General features: G+C 39.9%; 1 protein-coding gene across 2 annotated transcripts; it reads left to right on the top strand.

The window, feature by feature from the left end:
* Positions 1-1745: 1745 nt before the first annotated feature.
* gsna (gelsolin a) lies at positions 1746-22887 on the top strand. Of its 2 annotated transcripts, XM_085413534.1 has the most exons (17): positions 1746-1900; positions 9769-9965; positions 12493-12647; positions 13241-13402; positions 13491-13640; positions 13720-13809; positions 15286-15418; positions 15742-16046; positions 16224-16357; positions 17011-17101; positions 17323-17349; positions 18956-19126; positions 19574-19748; positions 21222-21343; positions 21538-21615; positions 21735-21795; positions 22079-22887. In XM_085413534.1, exons 2-17 carry the CDS (start codon positions 9770-9772, stop codon positions 22246-22248), a joined length of 2220 nt encoding a protein of 739 aa, XP_085269660.1. In that variant the 5' UTR covers positions 1746-1900; position 9769; the 3' UTR covers positions 22249-22887. The 2 variants fall into 2 exon arrangements, with proteins under 2 accessions (XP_085269660.1, XP_085269661.1); XM_085413535.1 differs by lacking the exon at positions 17323-17349.
* Positions 22888-23001: the final 114 nt, after the last annotated feature.

The raw sequence follows: 23001 nt of genomic DNA, 5'->3' as shown, positions 1-23001 counted from the left end.
ATGTATTTCAAAATTTCTTTTTCACAGCAAATTTTACTGCAGTCAAAATTTCAAAACAAGCTCTTTCTCTTTGCCTCTTCCTTTATTTTTTCAGTAAGTTATGCGTACTGTAAAGGAACCAGTGTCTGTTAGCACTGCAAACACACAGGCCTTCAGATGGCAAAGAGATCGTTTCACCACCTACATGGATCCTTGAGATCCTTTATCTTCTTCAGGGGAAGTATGCCTACCGAAGAAAATAGAAATGCACCATTCCGTTATCTGTGCTAATTCAGGAACGCAAGAAATACCATCAAAAGACAAGCCTGAAGAAGAAAGAGATTGAAATGAATATTTTGTTTCTAAATGCTTGTTCAGCTGGAGAGAGACACTACTGCCAAATATAATATCTTAGACTTAGTGAAGCTGTCAGTTCTTTGCAAGACAATTCTTTCTGACCCACTTTACCTGTCAGTGTTTTCAAGCCCGGTATTAGACATTTCCAGTTAAAACCCCATCTCAGTTATTATCAGCGAAAGTGCATCTGTTTGCTTGACCTTCTCATCAGAAAGCAGGAGACAAAGAAAGTTTAACTGGGGAGGTTAAGGACAGCAGATGGGAGTAATGGACACCCCTTGTGAATGCCTCTGATTTTGCACGGACCAGCTGGCAGCCAAAGTTTCATGTAAGTCTATTTTTAAGAATCATCCACAAACACTGAGCAGTGCTGATTTTCTAACACTGGAATATTTCTAACATTTTGAGTTATTTTCCAGTGTTAGAAAATCAGCACTGCTCAGTGTTAGTCTTTGTTAATCTTCAAAACTGACTAGGTTACTTTTAAACATATAACACTGTCAAAAGTGTTAATTTAACACTCAACAGTGTTGTATTTAACACTCAGAGGTGTGGACCCATATAGACACTCTCCAGTGTTAATTTAACACTGGAGATTTTGCTGTGAAATGTGACACTTTTTGGCTGATGCACATTTTTATGCTGCCTTGATGCTAAACTATGTTCATCATATTAGATAGTGTGAACGAGAAGCAATCATGCTTTATTTACAGGCACTCATTATCACAACATTTATTCAACATAAACTGTGTCTAAATATCCCCTAGAATAGTAAATAATAACAATAAGAATAATAATATTAACAATAGTAAGGGAAATTTCTAAGGTCTGTTTGTTATTGTTAAACATCACTCAAAAGTTAAACTAACTGCCCAGCCAACCACCTTTCTTGCTCAGTCACTCAAACAACCTTTGTCTGAGTATGCCAGTTAGGGGACTAAAAACTAGCCTGCTCTTTGCTTTTTAGGCCACAAGAGGGCCATTGATGAGCTTTTATTAGTAGAATAGGTAATAGTATGGTAGTATAGTAGTACCAGACAGGGGCAGTGTTGTTTAAGAAGCCCTCTCCTGAACGAAGAGTGAGTCGTGGCCGGAAGTTACAGTTATGGCAGAGATTCTATTATAATACCCGTAGCAAAAGATAAATAAAAATACAATAAAAATAAACTGTCTCACATACAGGCACACAAAACCAATCAACCAAACAAAAACACCTTTGTAAGCTGTTGTTGTTGTTTTTTTCTTTTTCTTTCATAAATAATATTAAAATAAATTAAAATATTAAAATAGCCAAGCCAGTACTGAACCCCTAAATATGTAAGCAGCTATTACTTGTACCGGTTATTCTGTGCATCTTGTCCCAGCTACATTATACATAGACAGACAGATATGCAGCAGGCGGTGCAGCAGACAGGCGGAGAGGGTGTGTCATATAGTGAGTCCCGGGCCAGACCATAAAAAGCTGCTTTGCGCTCTGCTGAACTACCGACTCTGTGCTCCTGCTGCAGCTCAGGTCCACACCCGTCCGTACGTTATAGACCCAGATCACAACCTCCGCGTTCAGGTAAGGTTTGTGTTATTAACCCACGTTATTCGAAGAAAATATGTAGCCTGACGCACAGATTGCAGGATGGTAATTTGATGCGTTATTTAACGCCCGTTAGTTCTGTCTGGATTATAGGTTTAACAGAGAGAGACTAACCTACAGGGTGAAATTACGGTTTTTGTTATACTTTAACCAATATTCTTCTTATCTAATAAATAGAAAAAGTGCTAAACTTAGCTTTTAATTAGCTATAATGCAAGGCAGTGTTGCCATATAAGGACAAGTCGACGGAAACCTGAAATGTTTCCTGAAAATGCAGTGTGGATGAAAACTGACGTCACACTCTGTCTGACTGTATTTAGAGTGACTTTCATGATGTGATGCAAAAACCCAAACAACATGTTACTATAGAAACATGCTGTTTTTCAGGATCTATGGTAGAAACTGTGAGATTCTACCTAGCAGTTTTGTATCCTAAAGCTGGAGTGTCGAACATATGACCAAAGGTTGGTTGTTGCAAAGCATGAAAATTACAGAAATCATTTAACAATTTGAGTTTTATTAATAAAGTGCACCGTTATTCATGGTGTGGTGTAGCTAATATCACTACACACAAACGCAGTATTATACAAAAAGTTTTACTGGTCTTAGATTAAAATGGGTTATGTATCACCCGTGGACTAAACTGAGTGTACCCGTCTGTCCTAAACACTAGTTACTGTGCTGTGGTTGCCACAGAAATGACGAAACAGTTATGAGCAGATCCGTCACAACATCCTCTTCGTGACAGTTGTAGCGAGCATATACTGAGTTCATCAGACTGTATGATGTGTGCAGAAGTTAGAAAGAACTGAGTCAGCTCCTCACTCCAGAGATTAAGTGGTGTCTGAACTACACCCTACTTCAAATTTATACGCCTTAAACAACAGTGTGCATGCTTTCTTTAGGGCTCATCTGGGGAACAACAAGAATGAGTGCATACCAAGTTGTGGTCAGAAGTTTACATACACTTATCCCGGGCATGAATGTTATGGTAATATTGGGCTTTCAATGATGTCTTTGAACTGTTCTTTTTCCAGGGTGGAATGATTGTACAGCATACATCTTTAATACCATTCAAAAACAAGAATTGGGTGCACAAGTTGGAATTTATTTTGGATTTCTTTACTGCACACAGAGTCAAAAGTATATATATACAGGTTCAAATATGTATTTACGCTCACTATATTTGGCTAAATGTCCCTTAGTGAGTTCCACCTTGACCAGATGTTTTTGGTAGCCATCAACAAGCTTCTGGCAAAAATTCTGGCTGGATTGACCAATACTCAGAACAATGGGAAAGTCCAAGGAACTCAGTGAAGATCTAAAACAGAGCATTGTAGATTTACACAAGTTGGGAAAGTCTCTTGGAGTTATTTCTAAAGAACTACAAATTCCAAGATCATCAGTTCAAACAATTGTATGTAAGTACAAGTTACTCGGATGTGTCACCACTTTGCTGATGTCTGGAAGAAGACCCAAACTGTCACCGTCAGATGAAAGGAAATTAGTTCAGATGTTCACGAATAACTCAGGACTCACCAGTTCATGGCAGGTTCAAGCCTGCCATGAACTGGAAACTGCTGGTACACCACCATTACTGTCCACTGTGAGACGAGTTTTACATCGCCATGGACTGACCAGGGGCCAACCAAGAAAGAAGCCCCTGCTCCAAAATCGACAGCTTCAAGCTCCATTGAAACTTGCAGCTGCCCACATGGACGAGCCACATGCCTTCTGTAAAAAAGTTTTATGTTCAGATAAGAGAAATTTTGAGCTATCTGGCCACAATGACAAGAGGTATGGTTGGAAGAGTAAAAGTGAGGATTTCAAGAACACGGTACCAGTTGTCAAGCATGGTGGTGGTAGCATCACCAGTGGGGCTGTTTTGCTGTCAGTGGTGTTGGTACATTGCAGGAAATGGAAGGAATGATGAAGAAAGAAGATTACCTCTAAATTCTTCAACTTCACCTCAAATCAACAGCTAGACAATTGAAACGTGGTCACAGTTGGATGTTCCAACAGGACAATTGCTCCCAAACACACATGAAAACTGGTTTTGGAATGGATAAAACAGGCTAATGTTAATCTTTGTACAGTCTTATTTGTGCAATAGATCATAAACATTTTATTTGTACTCAGAAATCATTTCATTGTGAAATTATTAGTGTTGTCAGCCTTAATCTCGCTAAAATGACGTTAACGCCATAACCGCATTAACGCGGCAAATCTCCGTTAGCGAGTTAACGCAGATCGCCCCATGCGAGTTGCTACACGGCGCTAACGCATTAACGAGCTGATGCCATGCAGCCCTCGCATGGAGCGAGCCCGTTAACGTTGACAGCACTAGAAATTTTATATTGTATATCAAACTTTTAACAGAATCTTACTTTAATGAGAGTACTGTGTGTCTTTATAGCAGAGCATTTTTGTATGCTAAATCTGCAGCGCCCGTCAAAGTAAGAGTGCCCCAACCACTGAAAGTGTCTGATACTTATAACTCATTGCAAACATGAACTCAATTAACAATTAATAACACTGTTAAGATAAGCAGGAGTGGATATTTTACCTGTGTAAAATAAAGGTCCTGTGAGATTTAATAGAAATTACACATTCCGGGCAGCCCCATTCAGTAGGATTAAAGTAAAATAATTTCAATAGCAGTTTTATTATTATAATTTGGCACTCAGTCTGCATTGTTGAGGCTCAAAACCAATAGAAAAAGACAACCTTTTATGTCAGAAAAGGCCAAGAGAGCTGTAAGCTGCTAAGTTCAGACAACCTGGCAGATTGACTCTGCATGAAAAATGAGAGCATGTCTTGTGTTTTTTAAATATCCATTTCCTGACCAGCTGCCTCTTGTGGTCATGCAGTCTAGTATTGACTATTGTCCCATTCTTTACAAAGTTGAGATTGTGTGTCAATGTTGTAAAGCATTGCTATGGTGGCTATGGATGGATGTTTGGCATTCAGTCACCGCAAAATTTTATTTTATGATTTGACTGTCAAATGAATCAAACACGACTAGGGATATCTAGGCTGCCTTCAACCACAAGTTAAAGTTAAGTTTAGATCTAGGTAATTTTATAAAATATTTTATTTTAAATGCCATTTAAATTAGACTTGTGAAAGTGATCATCATTGTATATGAATATATGTGAATACACCTCAAGCCCCAGAAGCCAGTCTTGTCCCATTAAGCAGCATTGACTTCTTGTAAGTCTTATGTGTAGCTCACAATGGCTTCTGATTTTTTTAAACATGCAAAGTTCTCGTAGTTCTTCCTCTAACTCTCCAATTATTAGCTTTGAATGATTTCATGGTGGATGTAATTATGTTTGTAGGATCATCAATATAACGGTCAGCTTACTTTTTAACTTCAGCTTTCTGCCTCATGTTGTCTTTGGGTACTTTAAGTGCACAGATGAACGAATGATTGCAAACTGCCAAGTTCCTGAGGCAGCAGTGCAACCACAATCATAATGACTTCTCTATAACTGATACATAAAGCAAACATTTTACTGTAGTTTTGTTACTGTGAAATTGACCACACAATATCAGGAATGTTCCTGTTTAAAAGTGTAAAATTGCATTGTTTGGGGCCATAATTGAAAAAGAAAGTAATGTGTAACACATTACTTGTTACTTAATTACTCACTGGAGAACTCACTTCATATGCGCACATACAGAGTGAAATCCCATCTTTAAAACTTTCTGCACATTACATGAGAAGAGAAGTGGTTACAGAGTTTTTCAGCTATGGCTACTCACATATTGATTGTTCCTGAAATAAGTTTCTCATATCATTTGACAGCCATCCATAAATCAGGGAGATTATTTACAAAGTCATAAACAGCCATTTTGATTCTCCTTGTCTTACACAGTGTCAACAGATGGTAGGGAAGCAGAGTGGCTATTACAGAGTCTGTACAGAGCATTATCTGATGTGTCCTGAACAAGCTACATGGCAGCTCAGCAGCCCTGAAGAGGCTGAAAGTGGCATGCATGGAGGAAATGAGTCACCAGAAATACCCCCCCCCCCACACACACACACACACACACACACACACACACACACACACACACACACACACACCATTCCTGAAGGAGGAATATTGTTTTATTTGGGAGAAACTCAGGAATGATATGCTGCCATGGCCCCCAAGAATCAAGATTTTCCAGATAACGCTATTTTGAGTTTGTTTTTGAAGAATGGACACCAGCAGACAAATCACAAGGGCTTATGTAACAGTTTATTTCTTGTCATATGAATCCAATGCTGTGACCTGCACAAGTTTCGAGTTTTCACTCGGGCCTCGAGCGAAGGCAGACACAAAAGAGAGGTTGGTGAGGATTGGGGGAGGGGATCAGATAACTGGAGCTGGAATGAGCTCTCATTCCCTGTTTGTTAGGAGGCGAAGGGGTGGTGGGTGGGTCCACAGATGAGGGGGTACAAACTGACTGGATGCCAGTGTGCGGCTGGTGGCAGACGCCTCCCTTCTTCAGCATGCCCGTGACTGACCACAGGTCATGTGACCGGTTCTATTTAGGCTGTGTTGAGTCAACAAACCACCGTTCCTTGAGTCACTTTATCCAGTGTGAAGCAACCCTGAATAGTAAATGACTGTTTTAGTCAGCTGCTGCCCCTCATACAAGCAAAAACATTTGTATTTGTAAGAGTCTTATTGTGCCTTAAACTTCATTCTCTAACCTTTTCCCCGTGTAAGTTTTCGTCTTCTTTTTTTCACCATTACTGGCTTTGATTCTTCAAAGGTTGCTCAGATGCTGAGTGTATCCCCTCTGATGTTTGCTTTATTAAGTCAGGGATCGTACCTAACTCTAGGATGAAAGAGCTCTGATGTGCAGGAGACAAGACAGAACATTTTTCTCCATCAGAGGAGAAGATCACAGTCACAGCCAGTCATGTTTATTTAGTGCCACAGAGATGATCATCTTCAGAATATGAAGCTGCACAGAAGTGATACTGTCTTTTCCACAAGTGGTATGTTTAAGAGGGAAGTTAGCCTACTCAGCAGCTACTAAATGAAAACCCTTCAGTTGTTAAGGAAACCTAGCTTTGTTTTCAGGTATGTTTTTGAGAATGTGATTTAGGAGGTAACCGCTCATAAAACTTGCACCCTCTACATGAGAATATTAAATGATTGTGTAATGGCCAGCTTGGGGTAAAAATATTCCCTTTACCGCTTGATTTCAAATTAAAGTGAAGCTGTTTGCAGATTTCTGGGTATGTTGGTTTCATTAAAGAAATGCTGTAGCATTGCACCAGATTTATTACCAGCTGCATGAGAGCACAGTGTTATTGTATGTCACTACAGTGTTTTGCTAGTTGCCAGGAAGTAGCCATCTTGGGAGGATGTGCTTGCTTCTGCACTTAGATGACTTTTGAAAATACATAATTGAAAAATATGAATCATCAGGTGTGTTTTGAGGATGCTATCTGGGCTCACTGATATAATAAAAATAGCTCTAAGAAATAACCAAACTTTTTTTGGGGAGGGAAATATCACTTTTTTTCTTCTTTTTCAACCTTTAGATGAACTGGCAGCAAGGTGATGATTAGCTGCTTAGCATAAAGAAAAGAGACACGCTTGGCTTTGTGCTATAATAAGTTTATGAAACACTGGGAAAGTGTTAAAAGAGAAATTTGAGGTCTTAGAGGGGGTGTTACAGCCTCTGGGGGTACAGGAAAACCTCAGTGTGGGAATAAGACATTAGGAAGTTACAACGCCCTGCATTTTTAATTTCGTCAGAGCTACGCTAGCTTCTTCCATTGCTTTAAATTATCATGCTAGGCCAGGATACAACATGCTACATGGAAGTGGTAGCTCTCTGAAACTCTCATCTAGCTCTCCAAAAAAGTTGCAAACCTTCAGCTTTTCCTATGATATTTATGGAAAGAAAGCAAGAACGAATTCAAAAGGTACTGATGATATACACTCTCACTATATAGCCTGAACAACAGCATTACAGAAACTACTGAACTCAAAAGTTTGGTTATGTAAAGGCTGAACTGTGTCATTTTGATGTTCCAGACCACAGCAATAGATCTAAACAGGAATTCAGTAGGAAATTTGGCTGGCTCGTGTTTGACAGCTTAAGTAGAAAGACTGAGGTTAGCCCATGTGGTGATCCAAGACAGATAAAATCCAAATTAGAAATAGTTTCTGGGTCACTTTTGTTGTGAAATTGTTATGAAAACTCTCTACACTGTTTTTTATCAAATAAAACATATGAGAACTTTATGACCCAAGCCACTAATGTGTGTTGAAGCTTTCAGAAACTGGCTATTCAACATTGGTATCGTTAGTTAATTCTTCTTATGTGGCTAAAGAAGCATCATTTATGGTTTTTGTGACCGTCAAGCTTCTCACAAGGGGAAATCTACAAGGACTGTGTATAATGCTGTGATGGCATCGCCTCATGGCTTCAGATCTTTCCCGTCCAGCCAAACCTGTGTGTAGTTATGGAAGGTCAGGTGGTGCCTGGCCTCGTATGACTCCAGGAAGCTTCTGTTTTGACTGCATGTGTTTCACTGTGAAATTATCCGCCTGCTTTTCCATCTCAAACCATTCCTTAGCTACAAAGTAATGTGCACTGAGTTTGACATAAGAAGAGAGCACAGATGGGGGGGAAAGAAGCCCCACGTTTGTTGGCTTGGTTGCATGAATTCGGAGCCACTTTCCTCTTCCCGGGTCAATAACAGATTCCTGCCATGTTTGTGGGCAGGCGCCTGCCTAGAAGAATGGCCGATTCTTGCTTCAGTGTGCATGCAAATTGAAAGGCAGTACACGAGCAGCATTCCTGTGGAAAACTAGGTTCTGTGTTTGTTTTGAACTGCATGAACTCTAGTTTATACAGTTTTATAACATCTAAACTTGATATTGTAGTTTGGGTTAGAGCACTACTCCACTCCACTGCAGAAAAAATGTTACCTCTGTAGTGTTTATGTCGTAACAAGCAGCTGGTATAGGATGCTGTGACTGTGTGGGCTGTTGATCTTTACTGCAGAATTTGTAGCATAATTTTGTTTAAATTATTGCCTCGTCGTGGTATGAATTGTGTTGTTGGCATTAGAATTTTTTACCCAAACAACATAACAGCTGCAAAAAGTGAAAAACTATTCAAATTTTAACCACTTTTCTTTTTTTAAACAGGATGCCCCGCTCTCATTTTAGCATCTGAGACATCCGCTCAGGCGTTCCAGAAGGCAGTAGGCAGTAATCTAGTGTAGCACAGGCACCTACTTGAAACTGTTTGTGGGTGGCATTATGTCAGACATGAATGAATGGGTCTATGTGTGTGTCTGTGTGTGTGTTTATGATTGGACAGATGTCTCTGAGCAGATTTGTCCACTATGTAGTTATCTAAAGACACATTTAAAGGCTTTTTTAAACCCCTGGTTGCAGGATATACAAATAGACAGTTATACAGAAACACAGAAGTGTTTCTATTGCCAACCATCACTAACAGTTTATGATGATAACAATGAGTCATAACTGCCATGGCTTCCTCTTGCTGCTCTCTAGAGGAAATACCCTGAGCACAGTGGATGAATCACTCTGCTCTGTATTAATACTTAACTAGAACAAAGCTTTATCTTTATATTCATGGCAACCACTGAGCTTTAAGGGGAGTGGCTTTTATAGCTCTCATGTGGGCAGTGTCTGCTTCACTTTGTAAAGTTATTACAACCTCTGCAAGTTTTATTGGTGCAGTAGCCTTTTGACCAACTAAGTTTATTGTTTAGCTCATTGACCTGCATTTGTTTTTGGCCTGTGCAGTAGCAAAAGCCCTTAACTTAAGGTCTGTGACTTCCCTGAATGCAGGATGGCAGCGCACCACCCAGAATTTGAGCGAGCTGGACAGCAGCCAGGCCTCCAGGTGTGGAGGGTGGAGAACTTTGACCTGGTGCCTGTCCCTGAGAACCTGCGCGGGGGATTTTACACCGGAGATGCTTACCTCATCCTCAATACTATCAAACAGCGCTCCGGGAGCCTGCAGTACGACCTCCACTTCTGGTTGGGTGAGTGCCGTGAAAGGGAAATGATCTCTGGGTTATTACTCAGAGTTGACCATTATAACTGGAAGGGATACCATACAGTGCTGTTCTTTCTTTTGGATTATTCAAATGTGAAAGTAAACCACGAATATCACAGGTCACACTGAGGCTGAGCACAAAACCCCTAGTAGCACATGGGAGACATGCCTTTTTGTATTTGTTTCCATTGTGATGTGGCAAAAAATAAAGATGATCTCAGTTTTCCAGTGTGATCTTCTTTGACTTGCAAAGCAGATGAGGAACAGTACGAGGATGAAGGCCCTGGAAAATAATTTTGCCCGTTGTTGCTGCTGCAGTGGAGAGGCTGAAACTAGTCAGGACAGTGAGTCATGTGCCATAAAGCAACAGAAAGCCACATGGCTCATTGGCAAACAGTTTTATCAGATAATAAGCTGTATCATTTCTATCAGATTGTGAAATGAATGAGGGTTGGTGTTTAATAGTAGATGTTTTTTTCATGCATTTAAAACCTAAATGTAGATACTCTCAGTGACAAATGAAGTATGGAGATCCCTAAAAAAGCTGATTAGTGTAAAAGATGACCTTTTAAGCTAAAGTATTAGTGAACATGAGTTTGAACTCATAAACAGGATTATTATGAAAATTATTTTACTTTATTGCATATTTAAAATGATTCGTGGTTTTTGTAGAGGAGGTCAGCCTGATGTTAGTGAGAAGGTGAGCACAGGAGTCCAGGCAATCTTGGCCAGAGTGGAGAGCTGAAGTAGGAAGAGCAAATAAGGTGAGAGGCAGGTCAGCCAAAGAAGAATGTGACAGGTGGAGCCACCCTGCAGATAATTGGTTTTGAATACCACGTGAAGACCTGGTGCACAGGTGCAAAGGAAAATAAATTCCTGGAAATTGAAATACCTGGAAGTGAGAACTAAAACGTAGCCTGACTGCATGCTATGAGAATTTGCCTGTTAAATTACAGTACAGCACTGTACTGGCAGCTGGTTGTGTCAGCTGTTATCTGCCACTAGGTAATATAACATTTACATAACGAAAGAAGACTTTGCTGTATAGATTACAGGTTTCCCTTTTCTAACACAATTAGCTCCTATTATACATAATATTCATAGAGATTTTATGATTTTACGATAAAGCTCTACATCTCCATCCACAGCAATAAAAATCAATCACAGATCATATTGTAAAAAACACACCTTTACCAGTATTCACAAAGAATTTGCTGTGCAAACTCTTGTATTTTTACAGGAGTTTGGTATAACCATTTACTATTGCGCACTATCATTTAGGATGCCGATCTGTTTGGCTGAGTGTGAAGTGAAAAGCCAGCGGGTGTTTTGGAGAGATGACCAGTCGGTGTCATTCCCAGATGCACAATAACACTCACACATGCAAACCCAAAACCGAGAGGGAGGAAAGGGGGAAAAAAGCAGAGGAAAGAGGAGGAAGTGCTGCCAGTAATGCAACATAATGTCTTACATTGAAGTGCTGAAAATTTAAACCGTGCATGCAAAAGTTTGTAGATTATTTCACCAACGACTTACCCAATACAGTTTAATGTATAACTATTTATGACGGTTTAAAATAAAAAAAACCTTTATGTCAAGGGAAAATTTTAAAGCACTAGGAGCTTTACAGAGAAAACTAAATTAATTATATACTATATACTTCTTTATTTGATTAAAATTGGGAGATAAGATAAGATAAGATAAGATAAGATAAGATAAGATAAGATAAGATAAGATAAACCTTTAGTAGTCCCACACGTGGGAAATTTTTGGTCACGGCAGAAAATACAAGAGCAGTAAAAAATTAAGAGAAAAAGAGAAAAACAATAGAATAGAATAAGATAAACAGAATAACATACTATACAAAATAGAAAGAATACTATATACAATAGAATAAGTACTATACAAATAGAAAACAATACTGTACTAATAGAATAAAATACTTTGTTAAATAGGGAAAATGGGGAAAATTGCCCTGTCTGTGTGCACATTGCACATGAGGGAGACAGGGCAAAAGTTATAATTGTGTATTGGATGTGTCCAAACCAACATTGATGTTCTGGTAAGATAATCATCTTAATCACCAAACATTTTCATTTCCAATTTCAAATCCCAGTTAGTTGTCACTGTTTGTATCTGTGCTGTGTGTGTTGGTATTAATAATGGGAAATGGGTATTACTAGGTAACGCATTATTTACACTGCTGAGTCAGATTATTAATTTTATTTTGTTTTCGTAAGCTTGATTGATCTTGGCACAGACAGTTTACCAATAAGCAGGATGTGATGTAATCCACCCACATGCTGATGGACTACACTGTGTGCCCATAAATAAAACAATGTTACATGTATTAATGTGACCCGCTGCTGCTCTTACATATTGATCTCCTAACTGACTGAAGTCCTCACTGGGAGAACTGGTCAGACACAAAATATGGCTAACTGGGTTATTTTTCAGCAGAACTGTGAGGGCTGGATTTAAGATGGATCCCTTCTTTGGTTTCTCTCGCACAGGTGATTTCTGCACCCAGGATGAGAGCGGCTCAGCAGCCATCTTTACGGTCCAAATGGACGATTTCCTCGGGGGGAAACCCATCCAGTACCGTGAGGTGCAGGGACACGAGTCCAAAACCTTTCTGGGCTACTTCAAGTCTGGAATCAAATACATGGTAAGATGTCACTGTTGAACTAGCAGAAACATTTGAATTTACCTAAGAGGAATATCGTTAGCTTCATAGCATAAGTGCCTAAGTCATTGACTTAGTCAAATGACTTAGGCAATTATGCTATGAAGCTAACGATATGATAAATGATTAGAGGGGTGTGTTTCCTTTATGTTTTTGATGCTTTTAAAACCAGGCTCATGTAAAGAAATACTTTATATTTATCACATATTTTGAAACAGAATCTCAGTTCCTTTATTCGTTCACTGTTACATGAAACATCTGCTGTAAATTTAGATGTTTCACATGCATAGAAACAAATCCCCGTAGTTGGCTCCATAGTATACTGTAAGGTGCAAAAATAGAAGATTTGATCATTTTGATAAGGGTTCAAGCTGTGTAAGTGAAATATTGATATATGAGGATTTTTCTATACAGTTTCTATGTGTATGTACGTTTTTGCCACAGATGTGTCAAGAGGGCAGTAAATTTGCAGAGAGAACAGGGCTCAAAAAAACATTTTATTATTTACAGTTGGAGTGACTTTACTTTCATTTATTTATTTTATTTCACTTTTAAATGCGACGCTCATATTGCAGAAAGGAGGCGTGGCATCTGGTTTCAAGCACGTTGTCACCAATGAGGTGTCGGTGCAGCGAGTGCTCCAGATTAAAGGACGCCGCGTGGTCAGGGCAACGGAGGTGCCGGTCAGCTGGGACAGCTTCAACACGGGAGACTGTTTCATCCTGGACCTGGGAGATGTAAATCTTATACATAGATCTTATCTTAAAAAATGACTTGTAAAAGCTCTTCTTCATTCAATCCACTGTCTTTCCTTTCACCCCACAGGAGATTTACCAGTGGTGTGGCTCCCAGAGCAACCGCTTTGAGAAGCTGAAGGCTACTCAGGTTGCCAAGGGGATCCGTGATAATGAGCGCAGTGGGAGGTCTCGAGTTTATGTCTGTGATGAGGGGGTGGAGAGAGAGAAGATGATAGAGGTGCGATCAGTGCATTATGAGATCAAATTGAGGTCTTCAGGCGTCGCTTTTTTATTAAAATCTCTGCCTCTGTCCTCAGGTGTTAGGTCCCAAACCAGATCTACCAGCTGGAGACTCGGATGACATCAAAGCTGATGCTTCAAACAGGATGAGGGCTAAACTCTACAAGGTCAGAGCATGGATTTGTTAAGAAAAAAGCAACAACACAGAAACAAACATGGCGTTCACTCACTTAGAAACGTGCCTGGCACATGAGCAAGGAAAGTTTTTGTTCCTGTGTTTGTGCACAGGCTGATTATGTGGCTTCTTCAACATAAAAAATGTTGGTTGCTAGAAATGGGCCTCTGAACACCAATACAGAAACCTCATTATAAAAGGATAATAAAGTTATTTATGATGAATTAATATATTCATGATTCATTGTGAACAACAACAATTTACAAGTGACCACAAACGTTTTAGTTTAGTTCCAGAACGATGCACCCAAAGTACTAAAAATAAAGTAGATTAAAAAAAATGTAGTAAATGTTTTGTTAATTTTGCACATATATACACTCACACTTTATTAGGTACACCTATTCAACTGCTTATTAACACAAGTAATCAGGCAATCCAGACAGCAGCTGCATGCATCTAGGCAGGTAGACATGATTAAGACGACCTGCTGAAGCATCAGAATGAGAAAGAAAAAAGATTTAAGTGACTTTAAACTTTAAATATGGCGGGTTTGTACGAGTATTTCAGAAACTGCTGATCTGGGGTGATTTTTCCACTCAACCATCTCTATAGTTTACAGAGAGTGGTCTGAATAAGGGATAATGTTTGTGCTGAGAGAAAGGCAACAGTTACTCAAATAAGCACAACAAAGTATGCAAAAGAGCATCTCTGAAGAGACAATATGTCAAATCTTGAAGCAGGTGGGCTAGAGCAGCAGAAGGTCACACCACAAAGCCACAGTATACCTGAGATATATTGCTGACAATTCTTTATTACTAGTGTACACATCAACTGATGACAGCTTCAAGTAAGGTAACATCCCATGTCAGAAAGCTCAAATCATCTCAAAGTGGTTTCTTGGGCAGGCCTCACTGTACCTCCACAGTCACCATCATGGGATGCTGTCATACCAATCTATCTGCCAATAAATCTCTGAGGAATGTTTCCAGTACCTTGCTGAAAGAGTGTCCAAACCAGTAAAAGGAAAGTGTACCTAATAAAGTGACTAGTAAGTGTAAATCGATATAGTCCAAAAATACAAACTCCCTATCAGGAATACACATTTAGGTAATAATTAAGGTAAAACTATAATGTGTTAGAGAGTAGGAAACATTTTGTGGGTTATTTTAGAAAAATATAAAATTTTTCTAAACTAACCCCCAAAATGTTTCCTACTGCAGCCCCTTTTTTGTGATCATTCATCAGTTAAAATATAAAGTACTGAGCGTCATATTTCTAAGATTCATAGAGTAAAATTGCCAGCTGACATCAATTAAGAGACGTATCTTTTATAAAACCCTTGCTCATATTTGCCTGGCTTAAAAGATCAAGAGGAAGCAGCGTCTACAGCAGCCTTTCAATCTCCTGAAAAGCGGTACTTTTCCCTGCTTGGCAGCTCCTTCATCCTCCTTCCCATCCTCCCCTGCAGGTGTCCAATGCTACCGGAGCCATGTCGATTACTCTCGTGGCAGCAGAGAACCCTTTCGCTCAGAGCACCCTGGAGTCTGGTGACTGCTTTATCCTGGACCACGGCTCTGATGGAAAGATCTTTCTCTGGAAAGGTCAGTGCAGGGTGGTGCAGCGGACTCAAGAAATGGCTCTTGGCTGAGCTGCTTTTTTCCACTCTTGCAGACAACACAGCTGTCTCATATCGTTCTTAGCAAAAGCGCAAATACGTGCATTTCACAAAAGTTAAACTATTTACCTTCTCGTTACCAACTCTTCAACTTTCAGAACTCTTTTGTAATATTTATATTAGTGCTGAAGTCAATGCACCAAATGACCTTTCTCACCCAGGTTTAGAAATAATTTCTGGCCTCCTTTTTTGATTTTCAGTAACATTTCTCCATTTCGTTCTCCAGTATTTAATGTCTTTTCTCTTCAGGCAAAGACGCCAACATGGAAGAGCGGAAAGCAGCGATGAAGGCAGCAGACGAATTCATCAAGAAGATGGGTTACCCCAAACACACACAGGTCCAGATCCTGCCTGAGATGGGCGAGACGCCGCTCTTCAAGCAGTTCTTCAAAGACTGGCGCGATAAAGATGAGACTGTGGGCCTGGGTGTGGCCTACATCGCTAACAGCATCGCAAAGATTGAGAAGGTGCCTTTCGATGCCGCCACCCTACATGAATCCTCCGCCATGGCCGCCCAGCATGGCATGGTGGACGATGGCAGCGGAGAGAAACAGGTGGGGGTTTGTCATTCAGCTTGTGATTATGTGTCAGATTTGCTTTCAGTGCTGCCTGTGTGTGTCATTACTTTCCATTCCAGTAGGGGGAGCAGGTGCACCTTGAAATCTACAGCCTACTAAATGTGATTTTTTTTAATTTTACGTTTTCCATGTTATTCTTTTCCCCCCTCTTAGATCTGGCGTACAGAGGGATCTGACAAAGTCCCAGTGGATCCATCCACTTATGGACAGTTCTATGGAGGAGACAGCTACATCATCCTTTACAACTACTCTCATGGAGGGCGCCAGGGACACATCATCTACATGTGGTGAGACATAAATTTGTCAAGACTGTGGAACCATAATTAGAGTCTGTATCGTGAAGTTACCTGTCATCAGACTATAGCACTAAAATATAAGCAGCCGGCGTGGAGCTGGAGTATTATTTTTTTTAGATAATTAGCAGGGTCTGATCAGATTTACTGATTCATAAGCAAACATCGAGGCTGAGGAGTCAGAAATAAATTTGTAGGTACATTACATTTGTAAAGCACAAAGGGATTTCACACAGAAATTTATACATTATGAAGTTGTTATTTTGCACTCATCGCATCCCCCTTTCAGAGCTAGTTCAGTCACTGGAGCTTAAACTTGTTGCCACAAATTTAAGTATCAGTCATTCAATACTATAAAAAGGGGGATATATTTTCTTTTTGGTAGCACTGAATTTAATGTAATAGTCACTGGAAATAAACAAATCATAGTTCAGTTTTGCACTTTTGTTTCACTGTGAAAAGTACGCGGAGGAAAGATTGAGAAGGTGTGAAGTTCAGAAAGTTCAGCGAGAGACACAAAGTTGATATATATTAGATTAATCACAGTCATAAATCTTATTGGTTGGGCTGTAAGCATATGCTGTGTCCAAGTCAGTTCCTCTTGTTATGTTTGAATGCTGAGCTGATAAACTCATCTTGTTTTCCAGGCAGGGAGCGGACTCCAGTCAGGATGAAATTGGGGCTTCTGCGATCCTCGGCGCACAGCTGGATGAAGAACTCGGCGGCGGTCCTGTGCAGGTACAACATATTGTTCTTTTAGCGTGCTTCTGGGTTTTTTTTCCATATGCTTATATATTATTTGATCTTCCCTGTCATCAACGACTCTGCTCACGTCTGGCTTCCTTAGCACGTCCTGTCTGACTTTTACATCCTTTCACTGTGTTCCCTCTTCCTCATGGTTTCCGTGCTGCTGCTCATTTCCTCACTTGCTTGGTTTCTGGCCTTTTCTATCTCCTCAGGTTGTTGGCGCTCCTATAACCACTCAGGTATTTTTCCTTCATTCCTTCCCTGCTCCTCATCTTCACTAAGGGACTCATGTGTTTCGTGTCCAGAGCCACAGCAAAAATAGAAGCAACAAGGACATATTCTCTCGATTCTCCCATTCTTTATAATTACTGGAGGGTATTGTGTTATTCATTTTTGAGAAGTCCTTTCAGGTTTAGTGACTGTAATAATGAGCTAAAGTGAATTTCAAATGAAAACGACTCGTTGAAACACAAACAGGACATTCCACTGTGGAGTTTCATGGGAGGCTCCCTCCTTCTCTGTCGCCAGCTCGGTCTGCTAGCATAAATAAGCCACACTACTTTTTTCCTTTGTCCTGAACTGATGTCACACCAACATTATGATGCCTTAGCCTGTCTGTGAGGCCTAAATATTCATGAGTGGCTCTGAACTCATACGAGTCTTTGGTCATTCACTGCTCACTCCTCGCGTGTGCATGTACGGCCTTCTTATTGTCCGTGTGTTGTGGCACGACTCTGTATGTGTTTGAATTTGTGTGTAGGAATCAGCAGCAGTCCCAGTTATTTGTCCTCATGTTCCTGATTCCTCATCTTGCAATTACCAAACACTTTTTGCATTTGCTCATCTGTCAAACTAAACTGAATCACAGGCTGTACTTAAGGATGAGCATAGCAAGCGTGATGTCACCTGTTGGTCAAGTTCTGGCCTGAAGCCAGAGTTTGAGCTTTTCTTTCACCTCTGTCTCATTTGAGAAATCGCTCCCATTGCAGGGACTTGTCAATCACGAGATGCATATGCTACATTAATAATGATAATGAGCATTATGTTATGTTAAGTAAGACTTGCTACGCTGTCCAAAACCTTGTCAGGAAAGTTTCTACTCAGGTCATAGCAAAGTCCCAGTGGATCCAAATTGAGGAGCAGTGCTGGTTTCTCATAGATTTTAGAGGCTTTTTTCACTAAGAGAAGTTGCCCCCTTCTGACCATTAAATAGAATGCATTTATAAGCATTAAGGAATTTTCACACTTGTATATACAGTCTATGAACTCAACTTTAATCTATCAGCAACTGCAGCAAGCCAAAAGCATCAAATGTCAAATATTTGAAGGAACAGCAGAACATAAAAAAGCATGTTGGCTTTCTATGTTAAACTTCATGTAATACAAATAGTTTCTCCCTGTAAACTCATCAGTAAATATTTATCTCTTCTCTGTTTGCCCCAGCAAGCTCAGGATTAGTGTAATGTGCAGTGCTTACTGAATTAGAGGAACCACTGACTGCAACACCTCAGAGTTATGACTGTTTATTACAAAAAACCGCAGACTGTTTTCGACATACCTTATCTTCACCGTGGTTACTAATATCACAGATCTCACTCTCACCTCAGGGTACGGCATGATTTGGCTCTGTGCTGCCATCTTGCGTCAGTGGTGGGAACTGCTGCAGACTTTTTTTCCACACCTTGTTGATGCATATTTCACAGGACACAATTAGGGAGGATGTGTCTGCAGTGATTTGGTAGCACCGCTTGTAACATCAAAATGCATGAGGTATTTTTCGATATGAATTGCTGTGACAACAACTTCATTAGATGCAGAGATTTAAATTCGGTATTTGTGTATCAGGTGAGGGTGGTGCAGGGGAAAGAGCCGGCCCATTTGATGAGTCTGTTTGGAGGAAAGCCCATGATTGTGTACAAGGGAGGAACGTCCAGAGAAGGAGGTCAGTCCGCTCCAGCTGAGACTCGACTCTTCCAGGTGCGCTCCAACTCTGCAGGACACACACGAGCTGTGGAGGTGAGAGGAAACGTCTCATTCATTACCTGAATTTAATCATTCCTCGATTATTTAATTTTTTTCTTCTCTCTTTTGCAAAACAGTTTCTAACAGATTTCTGAAATATTTGTTTTCTAATCTAATAAGCACTGTCCATTAACAATGAAGTAACAATTAGAGGTTTTAAAGGAAAGCAGAAGCACTTCATACTTGAAGTTTTTTTTAAGTATTCAGTAAATGGTTGAAGGGTATTTAAGAGGAAAAGGGAAAAATGCATAGTAAGAATGGAAAACACCGATGTCCTTTCCTTTAAAATATCCTCTCGAATTGGTGTTAGAGGGCATAAAATGTCAAATAAAGCATTATGCTAGCATGAATATTGGTAAAAATGAAAAACCACCAACACTTAAGAAGGTCAACGTACAACAGCTCCTCATGATAACTTGCAATATCTCTGTTTCTATGCAGCTTGACGTGCAGGCATCAAACCTAAACTCCAATGATGCTTTTATTCTGGTGACCCCCGGCAACTCCTTCCTGTGGGTGGGAGTGGGTGCCAGCGACACAGAGAAGCAGGGAGCTCAGCAGCTGTGTGACATCCTGGGCGTGTCTGTCTCCGAGCTGTCCGAGGGAGGAGAGAGCGGTGAGGAAACAGGATAAACACAGTTACCTCCACTATCATTTTCTCTCCTTTATTTAATTTTTTTGCTGCATTTAAGTCAAGCTGAAACCCAACAGCTGTTAACATACTCAGAACTGTATCTGTGTCAGCTACAAAGTGTGGTCTGGCTGTTAAAATAGCGCTTTAATGCGAGGCTAAATAGCTCCCTTTTTGTATTTCGGCTAAGCGCTTATGTTCATCCATATTGAAACAAAGCAGACTTGATTGCATCACCCCTTCTGATGTTGTCAGAAGTCTTGCTATTTGCTTTCCAAGCTCAAGAAGAAGAAACTCCCTGCTAACAGGTTCACATATAAAAACACCTCAGGCTACAACATAACAGATTCAATTTTTCATAAACACCCTGCTTTTGAGGACTGGCCTCGGATGGGGCCTCGCAAAAGACAAACGAGAAATTCACCATTTTATTTCTGATGGTTGAAAAGATTTTCTATTCAAAATTGATGCTGTACTGTGCAGGTACCTGCTGTTTCACAGATGCTGGTTGCAAATTTACATTTACACTTTGTTTTATTTTGCTTTATTTTACCCTTAAAGGTGCTCTAACAATAATTTTGTATATTAAAAATTGATTAAATAGCTGTATAGCTGGAAGGGCAAGAATAATTGTAACAAAAACTACACAATATTGCAAACACCTCAGCAGGTCCATTAAGCTTTTAGCTCCTGGTTTGTTTCATTCTTTATATATGTTTACAGGTATTTTTTTTTTTTGGTCTATGGCAGGTGATGTAACAGCACTGACATTTTCAGTGCTCTTATCTCACCTGTAAACCACTGCTCACTTGACGAAAACCACCAGTTTCCACATGGGCAAAATAAAATGAATAAATAGCAAAATAAGGTTGCCCAACTAAAGTCTATGTGTGGGGAAACACTGCAATTGCACTTACCAGACACTTTATTAGGTACACCTATTCAACTGGTTGTTAATGCAGATATTTAATCAACCAATCACACGGCAGCAACTCAGTGCATATAGGCATGAAAGCATGGTCAAGATGATGTGTTGGAATTTGAAGCGAGAGCCAGGATTGGGGAGAAATGGGATTTAAGTGTCAGACTGGCTGACCTGAAATTTTCAGAACACATTTTCCCACATGCACATCTCTTATCCCACTGCCTCCCAGTGCAAATAGAGGAATTTGTGTGTGATGACAGTGAAATCACTGGAACATCTGTCCACTAACAGATACTTCTAGCAGTTACCTCAGTTAAAAATAGCGATAACCTGATAATGTAAACCAAGCATTTTGTTTTCTTCCCCATTAGACAGAACCAGGCTTACTTCCAGGTTTTATGCTAAACTAAAAACCTGATTTGGCTTTGTACCAACAAAAAAGGAACAGAGTTACCCAAATGTCAAACTATTGCTTTGCCCTCTTACAAATTCTGATGGTTGTAATAGCTTGAAGTGTTTCTGTCGTTTTACAGATCAGTTCTGGGAGGCTCTGGGTGGAAAGACGGAGTATCGCACCTCCACTAGACTCAAGGACAAGATGGATGCTCATCCACCCCGTCTCTTTGCTTGTTCCAATAAGACTGGAAACTTTATAGTACGTTTTCTTCTCCTGCTGGATTGGTTTTGTCCTATTCTGACTCGAGTTTTCAAGTCTTTGGTATTGCACGAGCATGTGCAGGATGTCAAGAATATTTCAAAGTACCTGCTGAAAACAGTGCACTGTGTCTTTATTTGTCGTTACGTGTACATAAAAATAAAGCCCCCTTAAATCCGTCTTCTTCTTCTTAGATTGAGGAGGTACCAGGTGAGATGACCCAAGATGACCTTGCCACTGATGATGTCATGATCTTGGACACCTGGGAGCAGGTAAAAAACAAGCTGACTGCCTTTGCTGTACTATATGCATTCAGAGCAGAATCAGTGCCCACAAAAAGAATAAACTCCACAATAAACCTTTATTTATTTGGGGTTTTTTTTATTCTTAGGTGTTTGTCTGGATTGGAAATGAGGCCCAAGAGGAGGAGAAGACTGAAGCTATGGCATCTGGTGAGCAAATATGAGGAGAAAGAACAATGCCATGTGGAATAGGAGACGAGAAATACAGCTGGCATTGCAAATTATCTAACACAACATCAATCATTAGATAAAAAAAATTAAAACTTAATCAAAAAACAGAATGTATTTATTTAAAAGACATCATAATTACTGATACATGCATTAACAGCAAAGTGCCCCATAACTAGAGCAGCAGTGTCACCAAGAGTCAAAGCATAAAGCATCTTCTGCTACCCTTTTAATCCTTGTACTAATTCAAACTCGTCTTCCTCAGCGGTCCGTTACATCGAGACAGATCCGGCCAAGAGAGACCCGAGGACGCCCATTGTCAAAATCAAGCAGGGCTTCGAGCCGCCCACGTTCACTGGCTGGTTCCTGGGCTGGGACTACGACTACTGGACCACCGACCCTCTGGAGCGCGCTATGGCTGAACTGAACATCTGAACATTCCCTTGTTCCCACCTCTCTGCCCCGACCTGTCACCGTGTAGCAAGATCTTTTTTTTTAAGCTACACGTGCCCTTTTCTTTTTTTAACGAATCACTGTTTTTTTTTTCACTTTGTCTCAAATGCTACTGTTGTGCCTTGAAACCAGTGAAATCATCCAGTACAAATAGAACTTCAACAGATACACAGGCTTTCCTTTAGGATTTGCACTACATATAGCCTCAAACTACGACTCTCATTCAAGGCGATTTTCCCATGTTTGACAATAAAAACCTGTTTACTAGCAAAATATAACAAACATAAAAGAAGACAGTTTAAAGTTTGGTTTTCCTGCAATATTACAAAAGCTACTGCCAAGAAAACAGCTTATAAAAAGCAATACAACCAATGCCTTAGAATGATTTCCTTGAGCTTACAGTAAGCTTGTTTTTTAAAGGGTACTGTCTTTATTGATGTTTTTGTACCTTTAGATGTTATATTTATTTTAAAATAATGCCACAGATTCTAACCCAGGAAGCTTGTGTTCTGCTGCGGTGTCTTTTAGTGGAAAACCACTGCTTTGCTTCTTTATTAGCTCCACTTTCTGTGGCAATTTCTAAGGTTTCCTGTAATCAATTCAATAAACCAAATTAAAATATACCAGCTGTTTTCTGCCTCTGCTTTTACAAACACTTAACTTCTCACACTGACCTGAAAGAAAAAAAATCAACACAAACATGCTTTCAGATTTATTTAGTCATATACACTTAAC

This window comes from Rhamphochromis longiceps, linkage group LG7 (assembly GCF_057381845.1).
Source record: "Rhamphochromis longiceps isolate RC_006_pf linkage group LG7, R_longiceps_female_GT1.1, whole genome shotgun sequence".
Lineage (NCBI taxonomy): Eukaryota > Metazoa > Chordata > Actinopteri > Cichliformes > Cichlidae > Rhamphochromis > Rhamphochromis longiceps.
Note: the sequence above shows the minus strand (reverse complement) of the source record. Positions and strands in the feature narration are given on the sequence as shown.

What these genes read in the sequence shown, in the direction of transcription:
- gsna (XM_085413534.1), top strand. Translation starts at nt 9,770, where the DNA reads ATGGCAGCGCACCACCCAGAATTTGAGCGAGCTGGACAGCAGCCAGGC. An exon ending in AGTCTGGAATCAAATACATG is followed by an intron (nt 12,648 to 13,240) that starts GTAAGATGTCAC and finishes CTCATATTGCAG; the next exon opens with AAAGGAGGCGTGGCATCTGG. An exon ending in TGAGGGCTAAACTCTACAAG is followed by an intron (nt 13,810 to 15,285) that starts GTCAGAGCATGG and finishes CCTCCCCTGCAG; the next exon opens with GTGTCCAATGCTACCGGAGC.